Genomic DNA, 23,529 nt, shown 5'->3' with positions numbered 1-23,529 from the left:
ACTATATCTATAGCCCTGCATGTAACCCCTTCTCATGTACAGCGCCATGGAATTAATGGTGCTATATAAATAAATAATAATAGTAATATTCTGTCAGAAGGTTTTTATGATGTAATCTGAGAACAGCATAAGGTAGGGGTTAAAACACTGAATTCAATGCTTTGTCACATGTCCAACAGTATGGTGTTGTTTATTTATAATGAAGGTTTCATCACTAGTCTTGAGCAATAGATTCCGATATTCGGAAATATCGGTATCGGATTGGATCGGCCGATATTCAAAAAATATCGGATATCACCGATTCCGATACCCGATCCCAATGCAAGTCAATGGGACAAAAATATTGGAATTAAAATAAACCCTTTCTTTCCTTGTAGGTTAATTCTACATGAAAGAAAACAACTAAGAATAATGTAGAATGTATTCGGGGAGGTGGAGAAGACATTAAAGGCATAGAGGTTTAGCCTTATCAAATGGAATAGCAGGAATTAATTTTTTTTAAGACGTTCGGAGTTACCAAGATATTGACTATGTTAAGATTTTTTTATATTTTGTCAGATATTTATGTTTCACTACTTCCATGCTCTTCACGTTCTTTTTTACTTCTCCCACACTTTCTTCTTCATTATCCTCAGCAGCAGGATCTTTTTCATCAACTTCTTCTTCACCTTATTCATCATCTTCTTCACCTTCTTCCTATTATTCTTTTTTTTACATTCTTCATATTCTTTTTATTCAACTATTATTATTCATATTCTACTTCTTCATCTTCTTCATATTTTTCTTCTTCATCATATTCTTATTTGTGACAGGAATTCCTGTAGTTGTTATCTATAAAAGTTTGAAGATTACACCTTCCGTTCTGCCTGTCACAGCAGCAGCAGGTTTTTTCCAGGGGCACCACGAGGAGGAACGGACTCACCCCATACACTGCTTAGTCTTCTTCTGCTTATAATTTAGATAATATCTTTTGCTCTGATTTTTAGTCTTATGCTTAATGTTCTTCTGCTTTTTGTTCTGCAGCTTCTTGTTCTTGCTTCTCAGTCTTCAGAGTCGTCTCCGGGATCGTCGTCGTCTTCGGGGTGGTGTTCAGGGTCGTCGTCTTTAGGGTCTTGAACTTGGAAATGTAGCAGAAGGTACAAGAAGGCTGAGGAGCTGCCGAGAACCAGCTGACGGTACTGGAACCCGGTTAATAAGCAGGAGGTACCCAGAAAGCACTACCAAGGACCACCAGACGTTGGTGGAACTCGGTTACCCAGAAGGAGGCACCAAAGCCAAAGGTTCTGCCTGGAACCAGCTGACGGTACTGGAACCAGGGGGACCTATTTGTCACGCCCTACAGACGTGTCTATCGGGTGGACCCACTGGACCGCAAATACAGCGGTTACTGATACCAGGAAGGGAGAACCAGACCAGGAAAGCAGGTACAAACGCTTTATTGTACAGTAATACAAACACAAGGGGAGACACCCCAAAGGAAGGCCACAGGGCCACAACACCAGAAAGCCTCTAAGGAGACCAAGGCTGGAGTGAGCCCTATACAGGGATTTCCCCTAGACCACCAATAGAGGGACCGATGATGCAGACACCTGTGTTAAACCGACCTAGGAGGTAGGAAGAAATTAATAAACAAAACAGGACTGAATGTGGAACTTGGAAGCAGGCAGGGAACCAAACAGGATACTGGACTCCGGATGCTGTGGAGACCAGACTCGATCCTAGGGAAAAAAGGAACACAGGGTAAGACAGGCAAATTGGACTGATAAGCCTAGCAGGATAAGACCTGGAGCAGCAACTTCAGGATAATAGAAGTTGCCCAGGCAGTGTCCAGGAGTGACTGAGATCCTTATATAGCTCCAGCCTCCAGGTGATAGGCTGGGAGGAGGGGCAGTGAGTAGGGCGGGGCTAACCCTTTAAGAAGCCAGAGAGCTCACCTGCGCGCCCCCTATGCACTCCCTAAGAGAGGGAGAGAAAGGACCCGGGCAGCATGTCTGCAGGGACGGACCCCAGAGCGCCGGCGGACGACCGGAGCGTGACCCTGCTGGCTAAGGACAGGACCAGAAGAGGTAAGAGCAGGCGGGGAAGAGAAAGAAGGCGCCCTGGACTGCGAGGTGGTGACACTATTCAAGCTTGTCTTCCTAAGAACCAGCTAATGGTGCTGGAACTCAAATAGGCAGCAGAAGGTCCACAGGATAAAAAAAAATTGCTAGGCCGTGAGCTGCCATAGTTACCGAAAATCCAGTCCTACAGGGTGAGCTTGTCCTATTGGCACTACGGAACCAGCTTTGATTGCCAGTTCCCGCAGCCCACATAGGAAGCACCTAAACTGCAGGCACCATAGAGTCGGCTAAGCCGACCACAACACGACAAGACAATGTATTGGAGGTAAAGTGACCTTGACACTACCTGGAAACAGCTGGCATGCTGGAACCGGGCTGGGCAGGAGGGAGTACCCATGCCAAAGACACTTCTGAGCAGCAACTGGTGGTGTTGGAGCCCAGGGAATAAAGGAGAGGCAGAGTGTAGGCTGAGGCCTAATTGGAGCAAGTTGAAAGGGAACCAGGTGTTTGCAGCTAAAAGAGCCAAGGAAAAGGTGGCTTTTTTAATTATGCTCCTTGTATACTCTGAAGTTAACTCTTATAAAATGTGTCCCCTCATACCCTGAAACCGTCCCAGAGGCAGGACTTTCCTTCTTAATGAGATGCAGCACAGCCATCATTCACACCCCCTTGGCGCCATGCGCCGCATCTTCAGCATTGTTTGAATCTGTCCCGGAGCCTGCGCTGTTATGTTTTCCATTGGCCATGTGCAGTTAGCGCTGCCCATCTTCAGACATCATTTGTTGTCAGGCTGGCTGTGCCTGTGCGGCCGCCCTGCCAGAGATCCCGCCCCACAGTGTCTTCTGATTTATTCACACTGTGGGGTTGGGATTCATGGGCATACGCAGTGCATATCTTTGCCTCTCACTCATCTCCTTCCACCTTCTTCAGACTGTGCCGCGTCAGCTGATCCCTAATCGCATGCCATGGCCGTGATGCGGCACAGTCTGAAGAAGGCAGAAGGAGATGAATGAGAGGTTAAGATATGCACTGCGCATGCCCATGAATCCCAGCCCTGCAGTGTGAATAAATCTGAAGACACTGCGGGGCGGGATCTCGGGAAGGGCGGCCGCACAGGCGCAGCCAGACTGACAACAAATGATGTCAGAAGATGGGCAGCGCTAACTGCGCATGGCCAAGGGATAACATAACAGCGCAGGCTCCGGGACAGATTCAAACAACGCTGAGGAGGCGGCACCCGGCACCAAGGGGGTATGAATCACAGCTGTGCTGCGTCTCATTAAGAAGGAAAGTCCCACCTCCGGGACGGTTTGAAATTATGAGGGGACACATTTTATAAATGTTTAGTTCAGTGTGTGCAAGGAGAATAACTAAAAGAGCCACCTTGTCCAAATGCAGCATTAGTGCTGCACAAGATGGCTCTTTTAGTTACAAACGCCTGGGGGGGACAGGTTCCCTTTAATTTCTGTTGTGGTGTCAGCGTGGAGGTAGCAGGACACATTGAAGGATACACAGCAGGGGAGCAGCTGACGTTACTGAACCTCAATAACACGGCAGCAAGTGTTGACTGTGCAAACGGCACTTCCAGCAGCAACTGGCGGTGTTGGAGCCCAGAGTCAATCAGGGTATAGGCCGAGGCCTAATTGGAGCAAGTTTCAAATCTGTAGTAGTGTGAATGTGGAGGGAGCAGGAGAAATTGCCGCCCGCACAGCTGGGGATCAGCTGACGTTACTGAACCCCAAAACACTGGAGCAGGTGTTGACTGTGCAGATAGCACTTCCGGGCAGCAACTGGCGGTGTTGGAGCTCAGGGTCAATGCAAGAAACTGAGTGGAGAACTTGCCGCACACACAGCAGGGGAGCAGCTGGCATTACTGAACCCCAATAACAGAGGAGCAACTGTTGACTGTGCAGACAGCATTTCCGGGCAGCATCTGGCAGTGTCAGAGCCCAGGGTCAATGCTAGAAGCAGAGTATAGGTCGAGGCCTAATTTGAGCAAGTTAAATATCTGCTGTAGTCTTAGTGTGGAGGGAGCAGGAGAACTTGCCGCACACACAGCAGTGGAGCAGCTGGCGTTACTGAACCCCAATAACACTGGAGCAGGTGTTGACTGTGCAGATAGCACTTCCGGGCAGCAACTGGCGGTGTCGGAGCCCAGGGTCAATGCAAGAAACTGAGTGGAGAACTTGCCGCACACACAGCAGGGGAGAAGCTGGCGTTACTGAACCCCAACAACAGAGGAGCAACTGTTGTCTGTGCAGACAGCACTTCCGGGTAGCAACTGGCGGTGTTGGAGCCCAGGGATTACAGGAGAAACTGAGTGTAGGCTAAGGCTTAATTGGAGCAAGTTTCAAATCTGGAGTAGTGTGAATGTGGATGGAGCAGGAGAAATTGCCGCACACACAGCTGGGGATCAGCTGACGTTACTGAACCCCAAAACACTGGAGCAGGTGTTGACAGTGCAGACAGCACTTCCAGGCAGCAACTGGCGGTGTTGGAGCCCAGGGATTACATGAGAAACAGAGTGTAGGCTGAGGACTAATTGGAGCAAGTTGAAAGGGAACCTTTAACCCCCCTGTTATGGACCTGGTGGTTAGGACTGTTATGGACCTAGTGGTTAGGAGCACCCGGAACGACCTGATAGTTAAAAAAATACAGGACAAGCTCTGGGAAGTGGGAACTCTGCTGACCGCAACCCCTAAACCTATCACACACACTAGAAATAGCCGTGGATTGCTCCTAACGCTCCCTATGCAACTTGACACAGCCTAAGAGCTAACTAGCCCTAAAGATAGAAAATAAAGCCTACCTTGCCTCAGAGAAATTCCCCAAAGGAAAAGGCAGCCCCCCACATATATTGACTGTGAGTTAAGATGAAAGTCAGAAACACAGAGATGAAATAGATTTCAGCAAAGAGAGGCCCGACTTACTAAACAGACAGAGGATAGGAAAGGTATCTTTGCGGTCAGCACAAAAAACTAAAAAAAACCACGCAGAGTGTGCAAAAAGACCTCCGCACCGACTCACGGTGCGGAGGTGCCACTCTGCCACTCTGCATCCCAGAGCTTCCAGCTAGCAAGACAAAATCATAATAGCAAGCTGGACAAGAAAAATAGTGAACAAATAATTAACTAGCAGGAACTTAGCTTCTGCTGGAGTAGACAGGTCACCAGAAAGATCCAGGAGCGAACTAAACCAGTACTAGAACATTGACAGCTGGCATGGAGTAACGATCTAAGTGGAGTTAAATAGAGCAGCAGCTAAAGAACAACTTAAGTCACCTGTGGAAGGAACCTCAGAAGCAGCAGCAGCACTCACAGCCACCAGAGGGAGTCTATCAGCCTGAAACCTCTGCAGCACCCACCGCAAATCAGGGGAGATGGCAGACAAAATCACCCCCTCTTTGAGAATACCCGCCGGCTCAGGAACACCCGGAGAGTCAGGCACAAAACTTCTTGACAGGGCATCAGCCTTCACATTCTTAGAGCCCGGAACGTATGAAACCACAAAATCAAAACGGGAGAAAAACAGCGACCATCGAGCCTGTCTAGGATTCAACCGTTTGGCAGACTCGAGATAAGTCAAATTCTTGTGATCCGTCAAGACCACCACGCGATGCTTGGCTCCTTCCAGCCAATGTCGCCACTCCTCGAATGCCCACTTCATGGCCAACAACTCTCGATTGCCAACATCATAATTGTGCTCAGCAGGCGAGAACTTTCTAGAAAAGAAGACACATGGTTTCATCACCGAGCCATCAGAACTTCTTTGCGACAAAACAGCCCCTGCTCCAATTTCAGAAGCATCAACCTCGACCTGAAACGGAAGCGAAACATCTGGCTGGCACAACACAGGGGCAGAAGAAAAACAACGCTTCAACTCCTGAAAAGCCTCCACAGCCGCAGAAGACCAATTGACCACATCAGCACCTTTCTTGGTCAAATCAGTCAACGGTTTAGCAACACTAGAAAAATTAGCGATGAAGCGATGATAAAAATTAGCAAAGCCCAGGAACTTCTGTAGGCTCTTCACAGATGTCGGCTGAGTCCAATCATAAATGGCCTGAACTTTAACAGGGTCCATCTCGATAGTAGAAGGGGAAAAAATGAAACCCAAAAATGAAACCTTCTGAACTCCAAAGAGAGACTTTGACCCCTTCACAAAGAAGGAATTCGCACGAAGGACTTGGAACACCATTCTGACCTGCTTTACATGAGACTCCAAATCATCCGAAAAGACCAAAATATCATCCAAATATACAATCAGGAATCTATCCAGGTACTCTCGGAAGATGTCATGCATAAAGGACTGAAATACTGATGGAGCATTAGAAAGCCCGAATGGCATAACCAGGTACTCAAAATGGCCCTCGGGCGTATTAAATGCTGTTTTCCATTCATCGCCCTGTTTAATACGCACAAGATTATACACCCCTCGAAGATCTATCTTGGTGAACCAACTAGCCCCCTTAATTCGAGCAAACAAATCAGACAGCAGCAGCAAAGGGTACTGAAATTTGACTGTGATCTTATTAAGAAGGCGGTAATCAATACAAGGTCTCAATGAACCATCCTTCTTAGCCACAAAAAAGAACCCTGCTCCCAACGGTGATGACGACGGGCGAATATGACCTTTCTCCAAGGATTCCTTTATATAACTCCGCATAGCGGCATGCTCTGGCACAGATAAATTGAACAGTCGGCCCTTAGGAAACTTACTACCAGGAATCAAATTAATTGTACAATCGCAATCCCTATGAGGAGGTAGGGCACTGGATTTGGGCTCATCAAATACATCCCGGTAATCCGACAAAAACTCAGGGACTTCAGAAGGATTGGAAGACGAAATTGACAGCAAGGGAACATCACCATGTACCCCCTGACAACCCAAGCTGGACACAGACATAGATTTCCAATCCAATACTGGATTATGGACCTGTAGCCATGGCAACCCCAAAACGACCACATCATGCAGATTATGTAACACCAAAAAGCGAATCTCCTCCTGATGTGCAGGAGCCATGCACATGGTCAATTGGGTCCAGTACTGAGGCTTATTTTTGGCCAAAGGCGTAGCATCAATTCCTCTCAATGGAATAGGATACTGCAAGGGTTCCAAGAAAAAACCACAGCGCCTGGCAAACTCCAAGTCCATCAAATTCAGGGCAGCGCCTGAATCCACAAATGCCATAACAGAATAGGATGACAAAGAGCAAATCAGAGTAACGGACAAAAGAAATTTAGACTGTACCGTACCAATGGTGGCAGACCTAGCGAACTGCTTAGTGCGCTTAGGACAATCGGAGATAGCATGAGTGGAATCACCACAGTAAAAACACAGCCCATTCCGACGTCTGTGTTCTTGCCGTTCAGCTCTGGTCATAGTCCTATCACATTGCATAGGCTCAGGCCTATGCTCAGAGAATACCGCCAAATGGTGCACAGCTTTGCGCTCATGCAAGCGCAGATCAGTCTGAATGGCCAAGGACATAGACTCATTCAGACCAGCAGGCATGGGAAATCCCACCATGACATCCTTAAGGGCTTCAGAAAGACCCTTTCTGAAAATTGCCGCCTGGGCACACTCATTCCACTGAGTAAGCACAGACCACTTTCTAAACTTCTGACAATATACTTCCGCTTCATCCTGACCCTGACACAAAGCCAGCAAGATTTTCTCTGCCTGATCTACTGAATTTGGTTCATCATAAAGCAATCCAAGCGCCAGAAAAAACGCATCTACATCACGCAATGCAGGATCTCCTGGCACAAGGGAAAATGCCCAGTCTTGAGGGTCGCCACGTAACAAAGAAATAATGATTTTTACTTGTTGACCAGGGTCACCTGAGGAGCGAGGTTTCAAAGCAAGAAACAGTTTACAATTATTTTTGAAATTCAGGAACTTAGATCTATCCCCAGAAAACAAATCAGGAATTGGAATCCTAGACTCTAACATTGGATTCTGAACCACAAAATCTTGAATGTTTTGTACCCTTGCAGTGAGATGATCCATCCAAGAGGACAGACCTTGAATGTCCATATCTACACCTGTGTCCTGAACCACCCAGGAGTTAAGGGGAAAAGAAAGACAAAACACACTGCAGAGGAAAAAAATGGTCTCAGAACTTCTCTTATCACTCTATTATTGAGATGCATTAACACTTTGGGCCAGCTGTACTGTTATGGACCTGGTGGTTAGGACTGTTATGGACCTAGTGGTTAGGAGCACCCGGAACGACCTGATAGTTAAAACAATACAGGACAAGCTCAAGTACCATTCATGACCACAGGAGGGAGTTCGACAACAGAATTCACAACACAACACCCCCCCAAGGCGTTTGTAACTGAAAGAGCCACCTTGTGCAGCACTAATGCGGCACAAGGAAAAGGTGGCTATTTTAGTTATGCTCCTTGGTGAACTAAACACTTATAAAATGTGTCCCCTCATACCATGAAATTGTCTCGGAGGTGGGACTTTCCTTCGTAATGAGACGCAGCACAGCCATCATTCCTACCCCCTTGGTGCCGGGCGTCGCCTCCTTAGCCTTGTTTGAATCTGTCCCGGAGCCTGCGCTATTATGTTAAACCTTGGGCATGGGCAGTTAGCGCTTCTCGTCTTCTGACATCATTTGGTGTCAGGCTGACTGCACCAGTGCAGCCGCGCTGCCCGAGATCCCGCCTTGCAGTGTCTTCTGATTTATTCACACTGTGGGGCTGGGATTCATGGGCATGCGCAGTGCATATTTTCACCTCTCATTCATCTCCTTCCGCCTTCTTCAGACTGTGCGGTGTCACGGTCATGGCATGCGATTAGGGATCAGAAGACAATGCGAGGCGGGATCTCGGGCAACGCGGCCGCACAGGCGCAGTCAGCCTGACACCAAATGATGTCAGAAGACAGGCAGCACTAACTGCGCATGCCCAAGGTTTAACATAACAGCGCTGGCTCCGGGACAGATTCAAACAACGCTGAGGAGGTGGCGCCCGGTGCCAAGGGGGAATAAATGACGGCTGTGCTGCGTCTCATTACGAAGGAAAGTCCCACCTCCGGGATGGTTTCACGGTATGAGGGGACACATTATATAAGTGTTAAGTTCAGCGTGTGCAAGGAGCATAACTAAAAAGCCACCTTTTCCTTGTGCAGCATTACTGCTGCACAAGGTGGCTCTTTCAGTTACAAATGCCTGGGGGGTACAGGTTCCCTTTAATTTCTGTAGTAGCGTGAGTGTGGAGGTAGCCGGATACACAGCTGGGGATCAGCTGACGTTACTGAAACCTAATAACACTTTGTCATGTGTTGACTGTGCAGACAGCACTTCTGAGCAGCAACTGGCGGTGTTGGAGCCCAGGGATTACAGTTCAGGTGGTAGAAACATGAACACAACAAGAGACCTGGATACTGTAGCCAACCAATTATTTAATCTGGAAGAGGAGTGGCAAACTCCAGCGAGATCCAGGCCTTGTTCATTTTCAGAAAAGTAAGCCGGTCAACGTTATCGGAGGATGGATGCATGCGACGGTCTGTTAGTACACCACCTGCGGCACTAAAGACGCGTTCCGATAATACACTAGCAGCAGAGCAAGCCAGCACCTCCAATGCATACTGGCTAAGCTCTGGCCATGTATCCAGCTTGGAGACCCAAAACTTGAAGGGGGAAGAGCCGTCTGGGAGTACACTGAGAGGGCAAGACATGTAGTCTGTCACCATCTGATGGAAACGTTGCCTCCTGCTGACTGGAGCCATCTGTGATGGTGTAGACATTTGTCGGCACACAAAACTTTGCCACAGTTGGGCCATACTGGTCTTGCCTTGTGCTGAGGCACTGCTTCTGCTCCCACTTTGTGCAGAGATTCCCCCACTGCCTCGACGCACTGAGCTGCTTTGTAAAGCACTAGCAGCACTGCTCTCGATTGGACTGGAGAAGATGATGGACTGCAACAGTGTGTCTTGGTACTCCCGCATTTTACGCTCCCGGTTCAACGGTGTTATGAGGCTTTGAAAGTTGTCCCGGTAGCGAGGATCTAGGAGGGTGTACACCCAATAATCAGCCGTGTTGAGAATGTGGGCGATGTGGCGGTCATTTCTCAGGCACTGCAGCATGAAATCAACCATGTGCTGCAGACTGCCAACTGGCCAAGAAACGCTGGCCCCTGCTTCAGGCGTCATCTCTGCCTGCTCAGCATCATCCCACTTTCGCTCTACATACTGACTACTGGAGAACTGTGTAACTCCCTCCTCTGGACAGATGTCTTCCTCCTCCATTGACTCCTACTCATCCTCCTCACAAAGTGTCCCCTGCCTAGGCCTTTGTGAGGAACCACGTTGCGCAGACTGTCCAGAAGAAGATGGCATTTGTGACTCCTCATCCTCCACCTCTTCCACAACATTATCCCTTAGCGCTTGCAGTGTTCTTTAAAGCAAGCAGATAAGGGGGATAGTTATGCTGACTAGTGCATCATCTGCACTTGCCATCTGCATGGAATCATCGAAGGCACGCAAAACCTGGCAGACGTCCTTCATAGTGGCCCACTCAGTCGTTGTGAAGTGTGATTTGCGTGCAGTGCGACTTCTTTGCGCCTGATGCAGCTGGTACTTCATTACTGCTGGCTGCTGCTCACACAACCGCTCCAACATATGTAACATTGAATTCCACCTGGTGGGTAGGTCACATATGATGCGATGTTCCGGAAGGCGGAATCGGCGCTGCAGAGCTGCAATGCGCGATCTTGCCATGCTGGAACGCCGCAAGTGAGCGCACTCTAGGTGGACCTTGTGTAGCAGTGCAAGATCCAGATAGTCCCTCAAAAACTCTGTACGACCAAGTTGAGCACATGTGCCAGACATGGGATGTGAGTGAGGTTGCCTAGGGCCAGAGCTGCCACCAGATATCGGCCATTGTCACACACTACCATGCCTGGCTGGAGATTCGCTGGCACAAACCACACGTTGCTCTCCTGCTTGATGGCATTCCAGAGCTCCTGCACTGTGAGGCTTCGATTCCCCAAAGAAATTAATTTCAATATGGCCTGTTGACGTTTGGCCACGGCTGTGCTCATATCGGTCATAACATTTAAGCATTCACGGGTCAAGGTGGAGGTAGACCGTGACGGCTCCTGCAGCGATGATTATGAGGATATGGAGTATGAGGAGTCAATGTGTACAGACTGGATTCCTGCAATCCTTGGAGATGGCAGAACACGTCCAGCGCCACTCGCAAGATCTGTACCCGGCTCCACAACATTTACCCAATAGGCAGTGAGGGAAAGGTATCGTCCTTGTCCATGGTGACTGGTCGACGTGGATCGCCCCCAGACACAGGGCCACAGGTTACTCAGTACCGGTCCTTTCTTCTCGGTTCTGGGGTTGTCACGGTGGCTGGACCCGGTCCGTGACCCTGCTAAGGGGCGTCCAATAAAGGTGATAGTACAGTCTGTCAGAGGTTCGTGACGCCACCTGTGGAGTTCGTTCAGGGTGACCGACGCTGCTGTGGGGCCCACTGCGGTGATGGAATGGCAGCTGGATGGTATAACTTCCCACAGGTGAAGTATGTCCCCAGGGCTTCCCAGTAAGGTGGATGGTGATGGTGTGAGGTGCAGGCAATAACGAGGACACAAGGTTGCAGTCTCTTTACCTCTTTACTGAAGGCTTCAATATCCTCAGTCCAGAGCACGTTCAACCGGGCTATCAGAGACCGGCCGGTCCGATGGGCACATGCAGAGTTTCCCTCGCAGATGGAAATTGTTGCCTACCAATAGCGCCTGTGTGTTGTAGTCCTACCCTGCTGAGCATTCGGAATAGTCCTCACAACTGCTGTTCTCGTTCGTTCGTTCTCTACTGCTTTCTTTCTCTCTCTCGTTCTTTGGTTCCAGATGTTACTAGTTTCTAACGTCCCCCAGATATGTTATGGCTAGGACGCCATCCGTTTGACGGGAAGGCTTGGAGGTCTTCCGGGACCCTAGAGACGCCCCTCTCCCAATGTTGCCCCCTATGTCTTTGTAGGTGTAGTAGGTAGACAGCCAACCTATAATTAACTGTCCAGCGGAATTTGAAGTAAGGCCTGAAGTCAGTTACTCCTACGGTGATCCGGCCACCGACTACGCGCCTCAGTAAGATGTTGCCTCTCTCTCTCAGCACGACTCTTACTGGCTCTCCTTTGTGCTTGATCTCGTTTACACTGTTCCACAATATCCTTCCCTTCGTGTCTCTCTCTTGGATACCGCCGCAGGGTGTGCAGGCGCGGTTCCGTTACGTTCTGTTCTGTTCGCTAGGCACCTGCCAGGTGTGAGGAGTGGCCCAATAAATAAAGCCTTTTTCTCCCCCTAGTGGCCGGAGCGTGAAGTGTAATGTGTTCTGGTGATACCTGGTCAGGAGAACTCTTTAGTGCCATCAGACGTACCACCACTCTCCTTAGCGGCAGAGTGCCATACTGCAACGACCAGGTCTCTGGGGTGCTGCACACGCATCAGTGGTGAGGTGGACCTTGCTACTGACGGCGTTCAGTAGCGCATGTTTAATGTTTCTCTCCACATGCTTTTGGAGGGCAGGGACGGCTTGCCTGCTGAAATAAAAGCGGCTGGGCACATTGTATTGTGGGACTGCCAATGCCATCAAGTTACGGAAGGTGTCAGTCTCCACCAGCCTGAATGACAGCATTTCAAGGGACAGTAGTTTTGCAATGCCAGCTTTCAGAGCCTGTGCTCGGGGGTGGTTTGCCGAGAATGACCGCCTTTTCTCCCATGCCTTTGCTACCGATGGCTGTATACTGGCCTTTAAGTGTGAGGATGACTGGGAACGTGGTGCTGTGGGTGGAATTACACTGGGTCTCTGGACAACAGTGCCAGAGGTTCTTCCATGGCGATCCTGTGAGGAAGCCAAACCAGCTGTATGTGAGCTGGAGGAAGAGGCTACAATACAAGCTGAAGAGGTGGTAGGTGCCGCTGTAGGTTGGCCTAGGTCTTCAGTGTGTTTTTGTAACTTCACCATGTGCTTGGTCCGCACATGTTTCCACATATTTGTGGTATTGAGGTTGCTGACACTTTTCCCTCTTTTGACTTTCTGATGACACAGCTTGCATTTCACAAAGCAAATGTCATCTGCAACTGTTTCAAAAAAGGACCAGGCACTGCAAGTCTTGGGAGCGCCCGTTTTGGCTTTTGGAAGAGGCATGCTCCTAATGGGTGCTGAACTGGAGGCTACAGGGAATGCAGTCTTCCCCCTCCCTCTCCCTCTTTGGGCCATTCGGGGAATCTCTTCCTCAAAGCTGCTCCCACCACCTTCCTGTTCCTCACGCCATGATGGGTCAAGGACCTCATCATCTACACTACCCTCTGCCACCAACTGCTTCTCCTGGGTAGTCTCGGCAGCACAGTACACACCAGAAAGTGGCACCTGAGTCTCATCATCAGATGCGTACTGTGGTGTGCTGACCAGAGGCACTGGCCCACCCGTGTTTTCAGATTCAGATAGACAAAGCTGTTGGGTATCACTGCATACTGCCTCTTCTTCCATTTCTCGAATGCTGCTTGGCTGGCCCCCTCTTTCCAAGCCAAGAGATTCAGAGAACAGAAGTAGAGATGGCTCCTGTCCAGGGCTCTCTGACTGCCTGGGCAATTTGGCAGGTGGTGAATAGACAGATGGGTGCTCTTCAGTGCTCTGTGCCTGAGAGGATGTGGCACTAATTGAAGTTGATGCTTTAGCTGCCATCCATCCGACAATGGCTTCAATTTGTTCGTCTCGCAGCAGCGGGGTACGGCGAGCTCCTGCAAAGCTGTGCATGAAGGACTGTTCCCTGCTAAAACTGGGGGATGATGAGTCACCGGTGCCCGCAGCAGGCACAGAATCTCCACGTCCTCTCCCTGCTCCACCTCCACACCCACGCGCCTTACTCCCTGCATTCTTCATCTTGGTAGACTGATAAATATAGGCAGAAAAGTACTAAGGGCCTAGTATGCTTATTCCTGAACAGCTGCTAACAGGAATAAGAAACACTAATGTTACAAAGTGTGGACTAGACTTTAATATGAGCTAATGTGGCCTACACAACTGTAAAGTGGAGTGCTTGCGAACTTTATTAACTTTTTTTTTTTTTTGCAGAACAGACTACAGAGTGAGCTGCACTCACACAGAGAGCGTGCAGAACGGTGCTGCAAGGCCAAAACAAGCTCCTATATGTACTCCTATATAGTGTTTTTCCACAATCTAGCAGGATACGGATGGAAAGCCACTAATAGGATAAATTTGAAAAAATGTGCAGCAGGCTGCACTAATTGAAAAAAGGACAATTGAACAGTATGAGGCAGTGATGCACCCTGAGCTGACTACAACCAGTGGTGGCTGCAGAACAGACTACAGAGCGAGCTGCACTCACACAGACACCTTGCAGACAGCCGTGAACAGCGCTGCAAGGCAAAAACAAGGTTCTCACACAGCGGTTGCTAAATTAGCCTGGGTAAAGCACAATGAAGCAAATCGCTATCTCAAAACTGTCCCTCAGTCAGAACACAGCTTCCTGTCCCTAACTGAATTCACAGCAGAGTGAACCCAAAATGGCGGCGGCGACTTTTATAGTGCATCATGACATCATTTTAGCAGCCAATCACAGCCATGTCAGTAGTTACATGCCTAACATGCAGAACAGGATGTGCCCACACTTCTATTGATTCCTCATTGGCTCAATTCTGGCTCTTTGAATTATGGGAACTTCCAATTCCGGAATCCAATATACTGAAAGTATCAGAACTCGGTATCGGAATTCCGATACCGCAAATATCAGCGGATACCCGATACTTGCAGTATCGGAATGCTCAACACTATTCATCACTAGCAGATTATCATTGCCACAACTTATGTAAATGTGACTGCTAATCAAACTACGCCCCCTCCTGTGATCGGCAGCTCACTGTCAATAGACAATGTACATACAGAGCCTGGTGGGGGTGGAGTTAGCTGTTATGGGGCGGGGGCAGCTGTCTCAGCTCTGCTGCACTGCTAAACGTAAAAACTCTGATTGCATCATCAAAACTTGCCGTACTAAGTAAACTAAGTTATACATCGTTGGATTCAGAGTCTCTTCGCCTACATCATGGTGCTCAACAGAGGTAGAAAAAAACAGCTGACAGATTCCCTTTAAAATACATACTGTTTGCTGCATTCATATATTCCCAGCGTCTTTCTGATCATCTTCTGCACCGTGTGGCATCACTTCATTACCTAGATCACACGGTGTCTTCAGTATGGACTGGAAGTTGTATTGTCAATGTAAGTTTATTGGAGTCTTGATGTGAGTGTTATAGGGTCACATGCAGTTTCATACACAAGACGCTATGCGAGACGATCAGTCAAAACTACAGTGATGTGGCGCAAAAGGGAATCAGAACTGGGCTGAGAATAGAAGAATGTGTCGATCAGTAATTATTATAAATTAATACATGGACTGAGGACAAAAACAATAATGCCTAAATGGGTAGATTCAAAAAATAAAATTCATTTCAAAGTCAAAAACATTTTTACGATGGCTTCTTTCACGTCTCTGTTGTTCAGACTGTAAATGAAAGGATTTAACATTGGAGATAAAATGACATAAACTATTGAGACATATTTCTGCTGGTCTGAAGAAGCATCTGTGGACGGACCCAAGTATGTGACCATTCCGGAGCCAAAGTACAAAGCCACCACCACGATGTGGGAGCTGCATGTCGAAAAAGCCTTAGACCGTCCCGCAGAGTTGATCTTCATAACACAGGATATGATACACATATAGGACACTAGGATAATAATGAAGGGGAAGAGAAGAGAGATGAAACCAGAAAAAAATATGTAAATGTTATTATCATGAATATCGCCACACGCCAGCTTTAATACGGAGAGGGCCTCACACAAGAAATGGTTGACCTTGTTTGGGTAACACAACGTGACCGGCATTGCTACTGATGGAAGAAAGACCATAAGAAAGCTAAATATCCACACCAAAGCTGTGAGACGATAGCAAACGCTCCACCTCATGGAGATGGGATAATGTAGAGGATGACAGATGGCCACATATCGATCGTAGGCCATGGTGGCGAGAAGTAAACACTCGTTGGCTCCTATCCACAGTAGGAGGAACATTTGCAAACTACAAGCGATGACAGAGATGGTTCTCTGGACAGAGATGAGGTCCGTCAGTAACTTGGGGACCGCACAGGAAATTTTACATAAATCTATGAAGGATAGGTTAGAGAGGAAGAAATACATCGGGATGTGCAGGTGAGGATCGATGAGAATCGTACATATTATAAGGCTGTTTCCAAAAAGTGCCACGACATAGATGATCAAGAAAAACAAAAACAGCAAAATGCTTATCCTCCTATTATCGGTAAAGCCAAGAAGAATTAGCTCAGTGTCAATAGTCAGATTTGTTACAGCCATCAAATTATGAGTTTAAGCCATGACTTAGGAGGGAAAAATAGGAGAGTGTATGGAAATCACAGAATAGTCACTCCCGCGACATCTTCAACTTTCATTACGGTCATCATCCCATTAATAATGTTGCCTTGTTACGGAGAGTTTTTTTAGATTCTTTTCATTAATTGCATTTGGGTCTTTAATAATAAATCCACTAAAAACATTTCCGAAAGTGAAAAAAAAGTACAAAAAATAAATCACATGATCATTTATCGATCAATCACCTCCACCCAATGGGTTCCACCATCCTGACTTCATCCTCAGAAGCTAAAAAGATGTTTTGCAAAAATTGAGGACAATGCCATACAAGATGAACAGGAGAGTTTGGGTCGATTCATTTTATATCTATGTAATTCATTTTTCAAATTGGAAAAATTAAAAATAAAAATGAGAAGGTAAATTCGAAGGTGAAGTCCACATAGACTAGCTAGCTCAATAATTTAAGATTTTACTAAATTTGATTTCACAAAAGTTGTCAGGCAGCTACAGAAGATCATGATCTCTTATAAATCAATTTTAAACTGAACACTTTACAGAAGATGGCGATGAATCATGTTATTGCCTTGCAGCATTTGTGCTCCCGGGTTTGTTCCTAACTACATACGTTATGTGAAAGGGCGTGGAGATATTCAAAGGATTTATTAGAAGTTTCAATACGTCAAATTTTCTTTCCGCTGTCATAATTATGAGATTTATGAATAATAAGCAAAAGACTTGAAAAACTGCTCATTAGCAATCTAGCAAAATTAAAAAATAAAATAATCAATATGTTCTGCAATTGAGCACAATATTATTAATGATGTTACAAGGATCGCCGGTGAGTGTCACGTTGAGGAATACATGCAGCATAAGCCACCAGATCGCTAGCAACATTCACATACTTGGCTCTTCCTTCACTCTTTGGTCTGTGTATGGGAATTTCAAAAAACACACAGAAAATATAGATAATGTGCACCCAAAGTGAAAAAAATTTAAATAAATTAGTTAAATTGTAAAAATAAATAAAAAATATATAATATAAAATATACGTAAAAAAAGAATGTAAAAAAAAATAAAACAAAAAAGCCTCCAAACAAGTTCATTCCTCCCTGAACCAACAGATAACCAGCTCTATCCTCGCCCACTGTATCCTCACCCATCCTTTGTAGATTGTGAGCCTTCACAGGCAGGGTCCTCTCTCCTCCTGTACCAGTCATAAAGAGTGTTGAGCGATACCTTCCGATATTTGAAAGTATCGGTATCGGATTGTATTGGCCGATATCTGAAAAATATCGGATATCGCCGATACCGATACCCGATACCAATACAAGTCATTGGGACGCAAATATCGGAAGGTATTCCTCGATGGTTCCCAGGGTCTGAAGGAGAGGAAACTCTCCTTCAGGCCTTGGGATCCATATTCATGTAAAAAATAAAGAATAAAAATAAAAAATATCAATATACTCACCCCTCCGACGGACCCTGGACCTTAGCGGTGTAACCGGCAGCCTCCATTCCTAAGAATTCCTAAGAATGAGCGGGTGAAGGACCTTCGATGACGTCGCGGCTTGTGATTGGTCGCGTGACCGCTCATGTGACCGCTCACGCGACCAATCACAAGCCGCGACGTCATCACAGGTCCTTCACGCGCTCGTTCTTAGGAACAGAGGCTGCCGGTTGCAGCGGTTACAACCAGGGCGCGTCCGAGGGTGAGTACATCAATATTTTTTATTTTTATTCTTTATTTTAGACATGAATATTCATCCCGATACCGATTCCCGATATCGCAAAAATATCGGAACTCGGTATCGGAATTCTGATACCGCAAATATCGGCCGATACCCGATACTTGCAGTATCGGAATGCTCAACACTAGTCGTAACTTGTATTGTTCAAGATTATTGTACCTGTTTTTATTATGTATACTCCTCCTCACATGTAAAGCGCCATGGAATAAATGGCGCTATAATAATAATAAATAATAATAGTAATAACATTGTGGACTAAATTAAGATTTTTTTTTTTCAATTTTGCTCAAGATTATTCTCAAAGTATCAAGTTAATCTCCATAAGGCCTCATTCAGATCTTTTGAAATTTGAATGAAATGAAACGCTATGGCAGTAGACCCAGGAGCACCCACTGCTGACACAGATATATAAAATAAGCTAGCCTGGAGTTTGGCAAAATGTATGTGAGTAAGCCAAAATCCTTATGGGAAAACGTCTTGTGGACTGATTAGACAAAATAAAGCTTTTTGGTATAACACATATTCTACTATTTACCGAAAACAGTAGGAAAGAACACAGTACTGATGGAGATTCAGAGATGTACTGGGGTTGTATTCCTGCCTCTGGCACTGGGAGCCTTGACTGTGTGCAAGGCATGATGTAATCTACAGATTACTAAAGGATTTTGGGTTGCAATGCACACCTGTGGAGAGATCTTAAAATTGCTTTCACATATGAGAGACCTGGAACAGTTGGCAAAAGAAGAGTCATCCAAAATTCCAGCCGAGAGGTGTAGGAAGCTTGTTTTTGTTTATAGGAAGTGATGGATTGCAAGGGAGAAACCAAATATTAAGTTGAGAGTGCCAAAAATTTTGTCCGAACCGTTTTTGGAGTTCTGTGTGAAATCATATTCAATTTAACCTTTTTTTTAATTGTCTTGTCCCAATACACACAAAGGAAATAAATGAGTGCATAGCAAAACGTGTAATTGCAATAATTTTATTAGAGAATTACTTCATTATCTTGAACAATTTCAAGGGTGCCAACACTTTTGGCTATGACTGTATTTACGTTATATATTTATAAATGCACCTGCTCTGTGATAGTCTCAAGGTTCTGTGTGAAGCACAGAGAGCATCATGAAGACCAAGGAACACAACAGGCAGGTCCGTGATACTGTTGTGGAGAAGTTTAAAGCCGGATTTGGATAAAAAATGATTTCCAAAACCTTAAACATCCCAAGGAGCACTGTGCAAGCGATCATATTGAGATGGAAGGAGTATCCTACCACTGCAAATCTACCAAGACCCAGCCGTCCCTCTAAACTTTCATCTCAAACAAGGAGAAGACTGATCAGAGATGCAGCCAAGAGGCCCATGATCACTCTGGATGAACTGCAGAGATCTACAGCTGAGGTGGGACAGTCTGTCCATAGGACAACAATCAGTCATACACTGCACAAATCTGGCCTTTATGGAAGAGTGGCAAGAAGAAAGCCATTTCTCAAAGATATCCATAAAAAGTGTTGTTTAAAGTTTGCAACAAGCCACCTGGGAGACACCAAACATGTGGAAGAAGGTGCTCTGGTCAGATGGAACCAAAATCAAACTTTTTGGCAACAATGCCAAACGATATATTTGGCATAAAGGCAACACAGCTCATCACCCTGAACACACCATCCCCACTGTCAAACATGGTGGTGGCAGCATCATGGTTTGGGCCTGCTTTTCTTCAGCAGGGACAGGGAAGATGGTTAAAATTGATGGGAAGATGTATGGAGCCAAATACAGGACCATTCTTGAAGAAAACCTGTTGGAGTCTGCAAAAGAGCTGAGACTGGGACGGAGATTTGTCTTCCAACAAGACAATGATCCCAAACATAAAGCAAAATCTACAATGGAATGGTTCACAAATAAACGTATCCAGGTGTTAGAATGGCCAAGTCAGAGTCCAGACCTCAATAATCGAGAATCTGTGGAAAGAGCTGAAAACTGCTGATCACAAACGATCTCCATCAAACCTCACTGAGCTCGAGCTGTTTGCCAAGGAAGAATGAGCGAGAATTTCAGTCTCTTGATGTACAAAACTGATAGAAACAGACCCCAAGCGACTGCAGCTGTAATCGCAGCGAATGGTGGCAAAACAACGTATTAAGTTAAAGGGGACGAATAATATTGCACGCCCCACTTTTCAGTGTTTGAATTTCCATAAAAATTTAAAATTACCAATAAATTTCGTTCAACTTCACAATTATGTTCCACTTGTTGTTGATTCTTCATCAAAAATTTACATTTGGTATCTTTATGTTGGAAGCCTGATATGTGGGAAAAGGTTGAATAGTTCAAGGGGGCCGAATACTTTCGCAAGGCACTGTATATATATATACATACAGGAGCATCCCATAAAATTAGTATAACACGAAAAAAATTTATTTATTTCAGTTCTTCAATACAGAAAAGTGAATCTCATATATTATATAGAGTCACTAAAAATAGAGTGATCTATGTCAAGTGTTTATTTCTGTTGATGATTATGGCTTACAGCCAATGAAAACCCAAGAGTTATTAACTCAGTAAATTAGAATAATTTATAACACCAGCTTGAAAAATGATTTTAAAATCAGAAATGTTCCCTACTGAAATGTATGTTTAGTAAATGCAATCAATACTTGTTCGGGGCTCGTTTTGCATCAATTACTTCATCAATGCCCTTGAATTCCAAGGTCCCACAAAAAAATAAGCCCTCACACGGCCATATTGACAGAAAAATAAAAAAGTTATGGCTCTGGAAATAAGGGGAGAGAAAAACGAAAACGCAAAACCGAGAAAAGCTCTGGGGGTTAAGGGGTGAAAATCTGGAATGTTGTTCTACTGAAATGTATGTTCGGTAAATGCACTCAATACTTGGTCGGGGCTCCTTTTGCATAAATTACTACATCAATTCGGAAATCAAGGTCCCAGAGTCTGGAGGAAGAGTGGAGAGGCCACAATCCAAGCTGCTGGAGGTCTAGTGTGAAGTCTCCACAATCAGTGATGGTTTGGGGAGCCATGTCATCTGCTGGTGTAGGTCCACTGGGTTTTATCAAGACCAAAGTCAGCGCAGCCGTCTACCAGGACATTATAGAGCACTTCATGCTTCCCTCTGCCGACAAGCTTTATGGAGATGGAAATGTCATTCTCCAGCAGGACTTGGCCCCTGTCCACACTGGCAAAAGTACCAATACTTGGTGTAAAAACAAAAATATCACTGGGCTTGATTGGCAGCAAACTCTCCTGACCTTAACCCCATAGAGAATCTGTGGAGTATTGTCAAGACGAAGATGAGAGACACCAGACCCAACAATGCAGACGAGCTGAAAGCTGCTATCAAAGCAACCTGGGCTTCCATAACCCCTCAGCAGCGCCACAGGCTGATCACCTCCATGCCACGTCGCATTGATGCAGTAATTGATGCACAAGGAGCCCTGACCAAGTATTGAGTGCATTTTTAATTTTACAATCATTTTTTTTCAATCTGGTGTTATAAAGTATTCTAATTTACTGAGATAATGACTTTTGGATTTTCGTTGGCTGTAAGCCATAATCATCAACATTAACAGAAATAAACACATGAAATAGATCACTCTGTGTGTAATGGCTCTATAGAATATATGGGTTTGACTTTTTGTATTGAAGAACTTTTTTCAGTTTTGCTTTTTTGCTTTTCTCTCCCCTTCTTCCCAGAGTCATAACATTTTATTTTTATTTTTTTATCAATACGGCCATGTGAGGGCTTGTTTTTTGCAGGACGAGTTGCACTTTGGAACGACACCATTAGTTTGACCATGTCATATATTATAAAATGGGAAAAAAAATTCCAAGTGCGGTGAAATTGCAAAAAAAGTGCAATCCCACACTTGTTGTTTGTCTTTTTTTTACTAGGCTCACTAAATGCTAAAACTGACATGCCATTAAGATTCTCCAGGTCATTTCGAGTTTATGGACACCAAACATATCTAGGTTCTTTTTTATCTAAGTGGTGAAACAAAAATTCCAAACTTTGTTAAAAAAAAAAAAAATTGTGCCATTTTCTGATACCCGTAGCGTCTACATTTTTGTGATCTCGGGTTGGGTGAGGGCTTATTGTTTGCGCACCGAGCTGCCGTTTTTATTGATACCATTTTGATGCAGATACTTTCTTTTGATCGCATTTTAATTCAATGTTGTGGCGACCAAAAAAAGTAATTCTGGCATTTTGAGTTTTTTTTTCTCGCTACGCCGTTTAGCGATCAGGTTAATATTTTTTTTATTGATAGATCGGGCGATTCTGAACGCGGCGATGCCAAATATGTCTATGTTTCATTTTATTTGAAATGTTTTATTTTGAATGGGTCGAAATGGGGGTTATTTGAACTTTTATTGTGGGCAGCACGGTGGCTCAGTGGTCAGCACTTCTATAGAATATATGAGTTTCACTTTTTGTATTGAAGAACTGAAATAAATTAAATGATGATATTCTAATTTAGTGAGAAGCACCTGTATATATATATATATATATATATATATATACATATATATATATATATATATATGTGTATATATATATATATTACACAGATTAACCATGTCTCATGCCACGCACATGCACACTTTCAGTTAAACACAAGCCTTGGTTTTAGAATTTTTGTTTTGCAGCAACATTTGGACAGAGGTGCATTAAGCTGCCCTCCTTTTTTGTAGTGTAAGAAAAAATATGTACAGTATTATACCACAATCAGATTAGAGCTTTTTCTGTCCCTAGGTTGAGTTTGCTGTGCACTCTTAACTCCTATCCCTACTTTCTAAAAGCATAAAATGCAGCATCTTGGCCCCATCTTTTATTATACTGCCTGTGATAGAGCCCCGATTGGCTGCGCTTGACCTTTTGTATTGTTGGGAAACCCGCTTGGCTGCATCTGACATCCACAGCCCGCTCTCCGAGTTTTCAATAGAAAATGGTGTTGGCATTTTTTTTTGCCAATTTTTGCAAATCAAATCACAAAGCTTTTGAATTTGCCTTGACCTTCAAGTTTCAGGAAATTCTAATGAAAATCGATTTGTAGCCGATCTATCCGCACATCTCTATAAATTACTTAAAAAAAAAAAAGCATGTTTTCCCCGGGTTTCTGAACATTTTTCTACAAATAAGACCTACAAAATAATTTATAAGTTTACATAAAGAGTGATACCAAATAACACGTATCGTCCACTGACATTACTCGGAATGGACATCACATTACATGAGCAACAATTCACCATTGGGGCATTTTTTTTCCTCTTTTTTATTAAGAAGAATATTTTGA

General features: G+C 45.2%; 1 protein-coding gene across 1 annotated transcript; it reads right to left on the bottom strand.

Moving 5' to 3' along the window:
* Nucleotides 1-15,542: 15,542 nt before the first annotated feature.
* On the bottom strand, nt 15,543-16,292 carry LOC138672392 (olfactory receptor 2A14-like). Its single transcript, XM_069760368.1, has one exon. The coding sequence runs from the start codon at nt 16,290-16,292 to the stop codon at nt 15,543-15,545; it is 750 nt and encodes a 249-aa protein (XP_069616469.1).
* Nucleotides 16,293-23,529: the final 7,237 nt, after the last annotated feature.

Source organism: Ranitomeya imitator, chromosome 1, assembly GCF_032444005.1.
Source record: "Ranitomeya imitator isolate aRanImi1 chromosome 1, aRanImi1.pri, whole genome shotgun sequence".
Taxonomy (NCBI): Eukaryota; Metazoa; Chordata; class Amphibia; order Anura; family Dendrobatidae; genus Ranitomeya; species Ranitomeya imitator.
Note: the sequence above shows the minus strand (reverse complement) of the source record. Positions and strands in the feature narration are given on the sequence as shown.

What these genes read in the sequence shown, in the direction of transcription:
- LOC138672392 (XM_069760368.1), bottom strand. Translation starts at nt 16,292, where the DNA reads ATGTATTTCTTCCTCTCTAACCTATCCTTCATAGATTTATGTAAAATT.